Here is a 12,747-nt window from a genome sequence, read left to right on the forward strand (position 1 = left end):
TGAGCCTGGGTCTTCCAGGTACCCCTTCCAGGGAGGAGAGCAGATGTGAGGACAGTGGACTCCTAAGGTATCCGTGGGACGTCGCTGTGCAGGCCCCTCTGCTCTGAGGCACAGGAAGGAGAATGGGGCTCCCTGGGGGCTGCTGGGGCAGTGGCTACAGGTTCTCTAGCCAGAGAGGACTCCCAGGGAAAATCCTGTGCCCAGGGAGCTCAGGGGAAGGGTGGAGAGAAGGGGAGACACTGGGATGTTAAAATGAAGTCCTCCAAATACTATATGATTTCGCTTATATGTGCAATCTAAAGACAAAACAAAACTCACAGATACAGAGAGCAAATTGGGGGGGGGGGTGTGCAAAATGGGTGAAGGGGACCAAGAGGTACAAACTTCCAGTGATACGTAAGTCTGGGGGATGCCGCGTACAAGCTGGTGACCACAGTCTGTAGCGCTGTATCCTACGCCTGAGAACTTAGAAGAGTGAATCCTGGAAGTTCTCATTGCAAGTGAAAACAAATGAGTCACTATGTACGGTGACAGATGGTGAGGAGACTTAACTGGTGATTAGTTCCCGGTGTAGACAAACAGCGAATCACGTTGTACACCTGAAACTAATGTTGTGTGTCAATTACACTCTGATTTAAAAAGCCGGGTCCTGGGGCACTTGGCTGGCGGAACCGGTGGAACCTGCAGCTCTGGATCTCAGTGTCATGAGTTTGAGCCCCACCTTGGCTTTAGAGATTACTCTAAAAAAAAAAAAAAAAAAAAAAATCTCGGGACACCTGGGTGGCTCAGTGGGTTAAAGCCTCTGCCTTTGGCTCAGGTCATGATCTCAGGGTCCTGGAATGGAGCCCCGCATGGGGCTCTCTGCTCAGCAGGGAGTCTGCTTCCCTTCCTCTCTCTCTGCCTGCCTCTCTGCCTACTTGTGATCTCTGTCAAATAAATAAATAAAATCTTTTTTAAAAAATCTTAAAGAATAAATAAATAAAAAGCCGAGTCCTTCACCTTTGAGGGAAGCACTTTTTAAGTCGCTCCCAAAGGTGTCAAGGTGGCAAGCTAGAGAGCGGAGCCTCCCAGGCGACAGGGCGACACCACGTGCCCCCCACCCCAGCCCAGAGGAGTACAGCAACCTTATGGACCCAGTATAGGGGTGGGGGACGCCTGGCTGGCTCAGTCGGTAGTGATCCTTGAGCCCCGCCCACCCCACCCCCCATCCCCGTCCCCCCCAACCCCCGCCCCAGGTTGCAAGTTCGAGTGTGGGGTCCGGAGTCAGACAGTCGCAGACGCAGCACTTAATATCTCCGGGTGCCTGGGTATGTCACTCCTCTCTGAGGCTCGGGCTCCCCACCTGGGTGGCGGAGAAGAGACGAGGAGGTCATGGGCGCAGTGTGACCGATAAGCAGGACGCGTGCAACAAATGAGCTGCTCGTTTTCACAGGATCGTCCGCCTGTGTTGCAGGAAAGGAAACTGAGGTTGAGGGAGGGGAGCCAAGTCGCAGGCTGCGCTTGAGCTGCCACTGAGTCCAAGGCCCAGGCTTCCCAACGCGTGGAGGCCTCAGGAATGGTCTGCCGCCTGAGGTAGAGAGGCGACCCCGGGATGAAGGGCAGGGGAACCTTGCAGCTGTCTTGTCGCGGGGACAGTAGGGTAACACGGGAGGGGGAAGCACCGAGCGTGAGCGCGCGCCCAGACGCGGCGCCTTTAAAGCCCGGCGGAGGGGCGTGCCCGGCGGCGCGGAGGGCCCGCCCCTGGGCGTGTCCGCCCGGCGCCCCGCCCCGAGGCTTGTAGCGGCGGCCCGGGGAGGAGGCGCCGGCTCTGGCTCCGCAGCCGCTCGACTGGCAGCGGCGGCGGCGGCTCGGCGGGCTCGGCGCCTCCTCTCCCTCGGGCGGCTTCTCTGCGCGCTGCCGGGGCGCCCGGACGCACGCGGGCGGCTCGGCGATGGCCCGCGCCCCGCGACGTGGCGGGCGGGCACGGGGACGCCGGACGGCGCGGCCCGAGTGAGCCGGGGCCGCCCTCCCGCCCTCGGCCGGGGCCGCCCGGGATGGCCGTGCCGCCGCTCGGCCGGGCGCCGCTGCTGCTGCTGTGGCAGCTGCTGGCGGCGGGCGGCGCGGCGCTGGAGATCGGCCGCTTCGACCCGGAGCGCGGGCGCGGGCCGGCGCCCTGCCAGGCGGTGGAGATCCCCATGTGCCGCGGCATCGGCTACAACCTGACCCGCATGCCCAACCTGCTGGGCCACACGTCGCAGGGCGAGGCGGCCGCGGAGCTGGCGGAGTTCGCGCCGCTCGTGCAGTACGGCTGCCACAGCCACCTGCGCTTCTTCCTGTGCTCGCTGTACGCGCCCATGTGCACCGACCAGGTGTCGACGCCCATCCCCGCCTGCCGGCCCATGTGCGAGCAGGCGCGCCTGCGCTGCGCCCCCATCATGGAGCAGTTCCACTTCGGCTGGCCGGACTCGCTGGACTGCGCGCGGCTGCCCACGCGCAACGACCCGCACGCGCTCTGCATGGAGGCGCCCGAGAACGCCACGGCCGGCCCCGCCGAGCCCCACAAGGGCCTGGGCATGCTGCCCGTGGCGCCCCGGCCCGCGCGGCCCCCCGGCGACCCGGCCTCGGGCCCTGGCCCCGGCGGCGGCGGCGGCGGCACCTGCGAGAACCCCGAGAAGTTCCAGTACGTGGAGAAGAGCCGCTCGTGCGCGCCGCGCTGCGGGCCCGGCGTCGAGGTGTTCTGGTCGCGGCGTGACAAGGACTTCGCGCTCGTCTGGATGGCCGTGTGGTCGGCGCTGTGCTTCTTCTCCACGGCCTTCACCGTGCTCACCTTCCTGCTGGAGCCGCACCGCTTCCAGTACCCCGAGCGCCCCATCATCTTCCTGTCCATGTGCTACAACGTCTACTCGCTGGCCTTCCTCATCCGCGCGGTGGCCGGCGCGCAGAGCGTGGCCTGCGACCAGGAGGCGGGCGCCCTGTACGTGATCCAGGAGGGCCTGGAGAACACGGGCTGCACCCTCGTCTTCCTGCTGCTCTACTACTTCGGCATGGCCAGCTCGCTGTGGTGGGTGGTGCTGACCCTCACCTGGTTCCTGGCCGCCGGCAAGAAGTGGGGCCACGAGGCCATCGAGGCCCATGGCAGCTACTTCCACATGGCGGCCTGGGGCCTGCCGGCCCTCAAGACCATCGTCATCCTGACGCTGCGCAAGGTGGCCGGGGACGAGCTCACGGGGCTCTGCTACGTGGCCAGCATGGATGCGGCTGCCCTGACGGGCTTCGTGCTGGTGCCTCTCTCCTGCTACCTGGTGCTGGGCACCAGCTTCCTCCTGACCGGCTTCGTGGCCCTCTTCCACATCCGCAAGATCATGAAAACGGGCGGAACCAACACGGAGAAGCTGGAGAAACTCATGGTCAAGATTGGGGTCTTCTCCATCCTCTACACGGTGCCCGCCACCTGCGTCATCGTGTGCTACGTCTACGAACGCCTCAACATGGACTTCTGGCGCCTTCGGGCCACAGAGCAGCCCTGCTCGGCCGCCAGCATGCCCGGGGGCCGGAGGGACTGCTCGCTCCCAGGGGGCTCGGTGCCCACCGTGGCTGTCTTTATGCTCAAAATCTTCATGTCGCTGGTGGTGGGCATCACCAGCGGTGTCTGGGTGTGGAGCTCCAAGACTTTCCAGACCTGGCAGAGCCTGTGCCACCGTAAGATGGCAGCTGGCCGGGCCCGGGCCAAAGCCTGCCGGGCTCCGGGGGGCTACGGCCGTGGCACCCACTGCCACTACAAGGCCCCCACCGTGGTCTTGCACATGACTAAGACGGACCCTTCTCTGGAGAACCCCACGCACCTCTAGGGACCCAGGCCTGCACGGGGCGGCTGTTGCCTGCCCCCCCGCCCCCCCTCCGGAGGAGACAGCTGACTAGCAGCTGCCCAGCTGTCAAGGTCAGGCAAGTGAGTTCGAGGGGCCAAGGACCAGGGCGGGGAGACTCTCCCGCTGCCACCCTCAGTTGCCGGGACCAAGTGAGGCTCCCTCCCCGGTGGCGGCCGAGGGCAGGGAGTGGGCCTGGCCAGGTCCCCACAGGGTCCTGGGGGAGCGTGTGGCGAGGAGGAGGGGCAGAAGGGGGCGTGGTCCAGCAGGGAGTTTATTTAATGATGTAATTTATTGTTGAGTTTCTCTGGAAGCTGTGACTGGAATTAAACCCCCCACCCCGTGTGGCACTGCTGAGTCCTCCGTGGGCCGGGCAGGGGGAAGGTCGGAGGGTGAGAGCCCTGCGGGAGTCTCCCCGGTGCGCAGAGCTGGGGGGGTGCTGGCCTCCTGTGCTGGGCCCAGTTCTCGGGCTCCCCACCGCTCAGGAGGGCGTCCCTGTGGAGCAGCAGTTTCTGCAGAGGTCCCCGTGTGTGTGCATGTGTGTGTGTGTGTGTACGTGTGTGTTTTCCGCCTCGCCTGTCTCTGCTCCTTTGCCTGAGTCCTGAGCTCCTGTTTCGAAAAGTGTGCGTGGGACGCCTGCTGGAGCCCTCCAGGATCCCCTGGGAGGACACCTGTGGCCTCGGGGACTCTAACCTGTCTGGGGGCTGTGAGTGAGGCTGCTTTCTTCACTCGCATGGAAATCAGGGCATCTACCTGTCTCCAAGGTTCCCTTGGAGGCTCAGGACCTGATCCCGCCTATTCGGGTCCTGCTGTCCCTTCTGGGGCCTGAGGGCTGCCAGGTGTGCTGGCGGCCCCCTCGCTCCCTGGGGTCCTCGTCAGGACGCCCCAACACCTCCCCTCAATTCTCTGGGGGGAGTGGAGATGGGCCCAGACCGGTGTGTGGGCATCTTGGTGGCTCAGACGTGGGGACATGGGGAGCCCTGGAGACCAGTCGGAACGGGGCGCCCAGCTCTGGAGGCTGCGGAAGGATTTGAGGTGTGGAGAGCTGCTGTGAGAGATGGAGCAGGAGCAGGGGCGCGCGCACCCGTGTGTCAGGGGACGGGGAAAGGTACATGTGTGTCTGCGCACCAGGGAAGCCCAGGGCGGCGGGGACCTGCCATCTCTGCCCACTGTAAGGAGTGTGTGGCCATCCCACGGAGACCCCCATCAACCCGGGGCCGCAGGTGGGGGTCAGACCCCAGAGCCCCATCTTGGCCTCTGCTCTAGCCACTGTGGCTTCAGCCAGGTGAGGGTCTTTGTCACCATCCCAAGCCAGCACTCTGTGTCACTGCCGGGAGGCCCCAAGGCTCCAGCCTCCCCTCCGAGGACTCCTGTTCCCGGTCAGTAGTAGGGCTGAGTTCCCGAAGCCGGAGGCTCTCAGGCTGGAGCTCTTCGCCCTGCACCAACCACCAGTCTCAGCGGGGCAGCGGGACAAGAAAGACACCAACTGAAGATCAAACAGGCGGTGTCAAATTCCCATCGGGAGTTGAGAGTAAAGGGCTGTCCCTCCCCGCAAGGATTGGCCTTGACCCCCAGGGGAACTCTTGGTGTGGGGGGGCTGGGCACCTGTGCTTATGCATTTCCTGCATAGCCTGCCCCCCACTCCTCCCCAAAGCCTTCCCCCTCACGGAGCACACAGGAAGTCCTCTGGCCTTTTTTTTTTTTTTTTTTGAATCAGTAAAGCCAAACCTCATCACTCCCTGTGAGGGTCCTTGACTGAGTGATTGCGCTTGTTGAAGGCGACAGGGGCCCGGGACAGATGGGGGGCAAAGTGGCTGCATTAAACTGGGCTGGCGGGCCGGTCTGCACGGAGCAGAGCTGAAGCTGCTGAGGGGAGCAGGGGCAGCAGAAGTCAAAGAAGATTCTGGAGACCAGGGAAGAGAGGCAGGTGACATGTGCATTAGGAGTGGCACCGGTCCACCCCTGTCCCTTGCCAGTCAGTGGCCAGGGAGCGGTGGTGGTCAGCTAGGTCCTGCCCAGCAGAAACAAGATTTGGGTTTCCAGAACAACAGGGAGGGGAGAGGTGGCCCGTGGCTTCTCAGCACTGGGGGACACTGGAAAAGTCCCAGAGCGTGGAGGAGAGGGAAGGAGACCTTTTACAGAAGGCTTCCGTTGGATCCTCCTCTGCCGTTTTAGACACAGGGGAGGCGTGGAGAGCTTGGGGCTGGAGCTCACACGGCCAGGCAGCGTGCGGCCTCCAGAGCCTCTGACCACCGCACCCCGGATGCCAGCGGGAAGGCAGGTGTTAGAACCTAGGGCGGTTTTGTCCAGAGAAACCCCTCCCACAGCGGGGCCTCCCCCAAGCCCCGCAAAGGAAATTCCAGAATCCAGGGGAAGCGCCTCAGAAACCAACACCTGCTGGCCTGTGCACGGGGTGCCCCTAGCCCCTCCTAGCCACGGCCCTGGCGCACATCTGCACACTCCCTGCGGCCCACGCCCGGCCCGCCGGCTGAGCCATGTGTGGGAGGCCCGAGGTAAGGGGACTTCTTAGTCCTGACCTTGGTATTAGTTCCACGGAAACGGTGCGAAGTTCCCAGGAGGCAGCGGTGGTCCCGGGCGGTCAGTAGCTGCTCTCCCTGCCTGCTCTCAGCCGCACCCCCTGCGTAGTCACGGAAGCAGCACCCCCCTTCCTGCCCGGCTTGAGTTTCTCACTCAGCGCCCTGCCTGAGGACGCCCCGGCTCCGTATCCAGACCCCACCTCACCGCCATCCCTGACACAGTTCCGCGGCCTCCACAGCGACAGGGTCTGAGAAGGAGGCAGCATGGGCAGGACGAGGGGGAGGGCTCTGCTCAGGCCCCCATTTGCAGGAAAAAGTACTCTTTCCCCGTTCGCAGGAGTCAGCCCCCGTCAGGTGGCTCCCGTAAGGTCACACCCTTGGCAGGGAGGCTGATGGTTTAACAGGTCCAGGGCACCCTAGATGAAGAGACATGGCCCCATGGGTGCCATCCTGGGGCACCCTGCAAAACCCACTGGGGAACAGGACTTGGCGGACGTGGCCAGACCCCCGTGTCTGGCTGTGACCGTGTAGGAAATGCTCAGAGGTCGCACAGCTCCCTTCCTCAGAGCCAGAGCACTGGCCACATTGGAGCTGACCTTGGGGCAGGTGCCCCCCACCCCACCCCGCCACCAGCCTCCGGAGAACTGAAACTCCCCAGTGCTTGGCGCAGGCCTGGCTCCAGGCCCACACTCAGCAAGGCCACAGAGCAGCGGGGGCAGAACCTGCACCCAGGGCTTCGGACTCGCCTCTGGTTTCTTTTGGTTGGGTGGCCCAGAGCCAGAGTTCCACCTCTCTGGGGATGGGGACACACAGTGGGCTCGGCAGCACCTGAGTTCTGCAAGCTGGTGGCCGCCTAGCAGTGACCTACTGCGATCAAGCACTCGGACTTCAACAGTCCTCAGCACAGAAAACAAATGAAGACGCAGCCGTGTGGGGGAATGGCTGCAGGGAATGGGAGTTCATGGTTTTCACTTTCCGTGTCGAGTGCTTGAAATTTTCCTTCAGGGGTTGTAAAATGTCAGGAGTTGCCCCAAAATTAAGTCCTCAAGCGCTATATACAAATGCCCACAGTGGAGTCTTTAAGAGCATTCTGCCTGAATTGCTAGAATTCTAATAAAAATTTTGGGGAGAGGGGGTTAGGGACAAGGCCAGGAGAAGCTTGAAGGTCACACGTCGGGTGTCCTCTTGCTCCAAGAGGAAGCCGGACCAGCTCTCCGGACTCTGCACGATCCACTCCCTCCCCGCAAAAACAAAGATTCACCAGAAGCGTTTCTTCTTTATAAACACAAGTACATAATGTTTATTTGAAATTCCAATTTATTACAAGTTTACCCTTTAATGGGGCCCTTCCTCCTTAAAGACAATTAGAAAAAAAAAAAAAAAAAAACCAACCACAAACAGTTCAGGTGTCACTGAAGTGGGAACACGGGAGTCTCACTGCGAACAAGAACAGACCCGCTCTGGGGTCAGAGGCGGCGCGCGGTGCGGGCGGCTGGGATAATGGAACCGGAGCATCAGTGCTAAGCCCGAACCTGTGGGAGCAGGGGCCGGAACCCCATCCAGCAGCCGCTGGAGCAGATCCCCAGCCTCCAGGCAGGGCAGGCGGGGTGAGGCAGGGACCACACCTTGAAGTTCCGTATTAAGAGGCTTCATTCTCAAGTTCTCGGAGCTGCAGTCCCCTTGGTGGACATCCTTTCCCTTAACTTAAATAGGTACAGAGGAGCTGAGGTGCTCACATTTTCTAAATTCAAAGCTGATAGAAAAGAAAATTAAACCCTGTTTTGCATTTTTATCAAAATCTGCCATAAAAGGGAAAGACCACGAAGTCCCGCCTCACTAGAAGGACTGGCGCCAGCGGGAGGGGCCGGGCGGAGCCCCCCCCCCCCCCACCGCCCCGGAGGGCCCCGGACCCTGCAAGATTCAGCTTCTCGATCGGGGAGCTCCACATCTGCATCCACATCCGAGTCCAGGACAGGCTCAGAACAGGCTCGGGAGGAGGCGGCTGGAGATGGAGGAGGCCGAAATGGCTGCCAGGGCAGGCAGAGGGACGTCCCCGCCCCGCCGGGTCCCGCCGCTTGCCCTGCGGAGGACGGGCTGAGGGAGGAGACGGGCGAAGTAAAGCAAACACATTATCGTATAAACTGTACTGTACATGTGCCAAAGCAAGATGACAGGAGTATTTTACAAGATGTTCTTTATACAATATCACTGCTGAAACAAGCAACTTTCGGTAACTAGAAAAGTCAATTTAAAAAAAATTAAACATTTAAATTCTTCCTGCTTTTCTTCTGCTCCCCTAAGAGCTTGTGTCTGGTATGTGGGTGGGCTGGGCTCCAACACCCCTCTGGCCAGATCCATCCAGGTGAAGGTCACGTGCACGATGAGAAGCAGGGCTCCAGTCTCTACATGAAGTGCCTTAGGTTCTTTGTGGGGTTTTTAGGTTTTTTTTTCAGTTTTTTTGTTTTTGATTTTGTAGGGGGGAGGTGGGGCGGGAGAGGGGCAGAGCCGTCACAAAGAAGGGGAGGGGTATTCAGGAATGGCTCCAGGACATGTCCCTTTACTCTGCCAAGAGCAACAACTCAGAGAGCACGAGTGTCTCCTGATGCTGGTGAACACAGAATGCAGAATGGCACTCACGGCTACCGTCACCTGAAGGGGGAGGGGGCAGGACGGGCTTCAAGAAACAAGACTGTGTGTAAATAGAAATTAAAAAATCCACACCGCCTCCCCTTTTGGCCTGATTACCCCGATCCTTCCGTGGAATGCTGTCCTCCCTCCCCTGGAGACCAGAGGCTTGGCACTGTCGTGGTGGCCAAAGCAGGAGGAGCCGCAGGAAAGAAGCAAGTTAAAGGATGTGGGCCCACAAGAAAGCCATGCCCTTGGCCTCTCCCTGGTAGCTCTCAGAGGGCTAAGGCGGCCCACTGCCCACAGGAGCTCTGGGCAGAGACCACCAGCCCAAGAGCAGGCTCTGCAAAGAACTCTGCCTGCTTCGGGCCCTCCGGAGAGCTGGGCAAGGCAGCGCGAGCCCGCGATGGCGGGCGTTTCCGGACTCCCCGTGGCCGCCTCCCTTCCGCGTTCCTCGCCGTCTTCCTCTCCCTCCCCCTCCCTCCCTCCCCGGCTCTCTCCGGTCCCCCCCCGCCGCCCTTACCAGGGCCCCGCCTCTCTATTTCTTCTGCCTTCGTCCCCTGGACTGTCCAATGGGCTCGGACTCACTGTCCCCTTCATCTTCAGCAAGCCGATCGGGAAACTTCTTGCGTTTCCTGCGGACGTACGGGTGGCCCGGCAGGTGTTTATGCAGCAGAGCCACCAGACACTGCTCGGTCTTCACCATGCAGGTCAGCACGTGGCTGCCTCGGCAGTTGTAAAGCTCGGCATTGGCAAACACTTGCTTCATGTCGGCGAGAAACTCCTGCACGGAGCGGTAGCTCCCACAGGAACACTTGTTCTGCATAGTCTGGAAGTCCATGGGGTGAGTGACGACGTCGTAGTAATCCTCAGCCTCGTCTCTGGTCACGGGCTCCCTGTGGAGAAGCAGCGAACGGAGATCTGAGCGCAGCCTCCAGGATAGACCGAAACCTGTTCTCGGACCACCACTCCCGCAACGCCCAGCCGGCGCGGAGAAGGCGTGCTGACCCCGGATGACGTGCGGCCTCTGCCAGTCTGGGGCTGGACGCCGCCGACACTCAGACACGGCCTAAAGGAAGGATCAGGGCCGTCCCTAGGGCCTCTGCTCGGCAGCCCCCCAGCAGCTGCCTGTCTGCACGCGCGGAGCGCCCCCAAGGCCGGTCCTGCTCCCCGTGCCCGAGCATGCCCCACGCACCTGAAGGGCCAGCTGAAGCGGTACTTGACGATCTTGTGGAGGATCTCCTCACACTTCTGCAGCTCGAGGCTCTGCCTCCGGGAGCTCCGCTTGGTCTGAAGGACCTGGCACCCGAGAAAGAGACACGTTATCACAGGTCTAACAGAACAGAAAACTATGTATCGTTTGAAAAGAAGAAAAAGGAAGTTCAACCACTGTCTCGGAGCAGAGATGGTCAAAATCATCTGGCGCTCAAGGCAGGGAGCGCGCTCAGCCGGGGGCGGGGGGGTAGCCACCGCCCCATCAGCCCCCCGCCCCACCCCTGCGGACACTCCTCAAAGCGGCAGAGGGCAGGCAGCAGCTGCCCTGGTATGGTGGTCCTGCCCGAGGTCGGCCAGAGAGGCCACCGTCACCAGCACACCAGTGAGAGACAGACCTGGGGTTACGGGGACCACCGGCAGCCAATACTGTGGGGCTGCGGCTCTGAGGAAAGCAAGGCCAGAGGTACGATTCCTCTCCCACCCCCTCCTGCTTAGCACGTGGGAGCTAAGTGGCGGAGGAGGGAAGGGTGGGCGTCCCCTCCAGGGAGCCATCGCTGCTGTGACTCAGCGATCAGAGCCCCAGGCTTGAAGGGTTAATTAGGTCTGGGCCAGCAGAAGCATCTCGCAATGCCCTCGAGCTCCCTAATGGCTTGCTTTATGCCCCCAAACCACCCCTAACCCAATTTGCTCTGCCAAAATAAGTACGTTTCCAGGAGCCTCTTACTGTTCTTTAAAGCTCCAGTGAAATCTGAAGGAAATCCACTAAATTTACACTGGCTGATGAGCAGAGGGGAGGCTCTCGCCCCTCCCGCAACAACTGTGGGCAAAAGACCCGAGAGCGACTGAGGCGCCAACATTGCTGACATTCCCACAACGGAGACCCAGCCCCTCGGAGCTGCTGGAGACACATGGATACTATTTTAAAAGCCTTAACGAGTCACAGGCTGCCTATTAACTCGGGGAGACGACGTCCGCGGGCTGAGCGGGGGATGCCGGACATAGCTGCTCCTGGGGGGCCGGGGCCGCCGGCTGCCTGCAGGCCCGCCCGTGGGCCGCGGCCGCCTCCGAAGCGGGGGCCCCACCTGTTACCAGCTGGACGCCCGGGTCACTCACCAGCTCCTCGACCTCCGCGTCGTCCACAGGCGGCGCCTTCGGCTGAGACTTCCTGGCGGGATGTGGCTTCTTACCCGGCCTGCGCCCCGGCCTTGCCGCCGCGGGGAGGCCGCCCTGCTTGGCCCGGGCCGTCTTCCGAGGTCTCACTGAAACAGAAAATGCGGACTTCAGAGCTGACGGGGGACAGGGGAGCACATCTGCGGGACGCAGAGAGCATCTGGTCAAGCAGGGCGACAGCTCCCTCTGATCGTAAGGCGCTCCTGCCCTTTCCCTCCTGCCCCGACAGGACACTTGAAAGGTGCAGAAGCAGACGCATGGACACCTCTCGGCTGCCGGGGCCCTGCCACACGCCCCTTGGGAAGGCCGGTCCCTTCCGAACGGCACTGCCCCGCCCCACCCTGCTCACAGCTACTCCCTGAACGCGCCTCTGAAAGGGCCCACGGCGAGGCCCACGGCGAGGCGGCGCAGGCCGGGAGAGGCCACGTGCTGACCGCTCTGCTGGGCCCCGTAGAGCCCGCGAGGGCCTGCGAGTGCACGTGCTCAAGTGTGAGGTGGCATCTGGCTGGAGGGCAGTTCCCGACTCCTAGTTCCCCAAGGAATCCCACACTCGCCACCACCATCTTCTGAGAGCAAAACCAAAACCTACTCGAAGTCGTTCTCCGTGAACCCAATTTAAGCTCGGCCCAGTCCTGCTTTCTTGCATTTCTGAAAACCAGACAGTGGGCCAGGCCACTGTCATAAGAGCTTTGCCCGGCACCCCCAAAGGGAGAATAAGGAATACAAAGGTCCCCAAGATGACCCGTGTCTCAGGCTGACCACAGGTAGTCGATGTCAGACAAACCAACATTTCTCAGTACGTCCCCAGGGAACGACACTCCATTAGGATTAGCTCAGGGGCGCCTGGGGGACTCAATCATTAAGGGTCTGCCTTCGGCTCAGGTCATGATCCCAGGGTCCTGAGATCGAGCCCTGCATTGGGCTCCCTGCTCAGCCGGGAGCCTGCTTCTCCCTCTCGCATTCCCCCTGCTTGTGTTCCCTCTCCCGCTATGTCTCTGTCAAATAAATAAATAAAATCTTAAAAAAAAAAAAGGCTTCTCCACTCAACACATTTTCCCTTCAAAGTAGGGAGGTGATATTTGTACAAAGACAGAGGTATACAGAACCAGGGACAGAAAGAATCAATAAACAATGTTTCACTCTACTTCTAGACCCTGATAACCCTTCACTGGCTATTTTAAGGTCTCCAAGCTCAAGGCCAGGCAGGAAGTGAGAAGCAGCAGCTGAAACCAAGGATGAGACTCAGAATGCTAGAGACGACCACCAACCCAGGGCCTTGAGGTGGGACCCAGGGAACACCACATCCCCGGTAGTCTACACGGTGGAGAAGACAAAGTGCTCTCAAGTACCACCACTTC

The 12,747-nt window shown here is 61.2% G+C and overlaps 2 protein-coding genes across 3 annotated transcripts in view; one reads left to right on the top strand and one right to left on the bottom strand.

The window, feature by feature from the left end:
• The first annotated feature begins 1,804 nt into the window (after window positions 1-1,804).
• Window positions 1,805-4,192, top strand: FZD9 (frizzled class receptor 9). Its single transcript, XM_032326783.1, has one exon. It carries the CDS (start codon window positions 2,034-2,036, stop codon window positions 3,825-3,827), a length of 1,794 nt encoding a protein of 597 aa, XP_032182674.1. The 5' UTR covers window positions 1,805-2,033; the 3' UTR covers window positions 3,828-4,192.
• A 4,640-nt stretch (window positions 4,193-8,832) lies between these two features.
• Window positions 8,833-12,747, bottom strand: part of BAZ1B (bromodomain adjacent to zinc finger domain 1B) — a 68,923-nt gene continuing 65,008 nt past the window's right edge. For both annotated transcript variants that reach the window (XM_032326780.1, XM_032326781.1), the window contains 3 exons: window positions 11,333-11,478; window positions 10,200-10,303; window positions 8,833-9,900 (listed from right to left, as the gene is read on the bottom strand). In XM_032326780.1, the coding sequence (XP_032182671.1) occupies window positions 9,543-9,900; window positions 10,200-10,303; window positions 11,333-11,478 (608 nt within the window). In that variant the 3' untranslated portion in view covers window positions 8,833-9,542. The remainder of the gene's footprint in view (window positions 9,901-10,199; window positions 10,304-11,332; window positions 11,479-12,747) is intronic.

Source organism: Mustela erminea, chromosome 20, assembly GCF_009829155.1.
Source record: "Mustela erminea isolate mMusErm1 chromosome 20, mMusErm1.Pri, whole genome shotgun sequence".
Classification (NCBI taxonomy): Eukaryota; Metazoa; Chordata; class Mammalia; order Carnivora; family Mustelidae; genus Mustela; species Mustela erminea.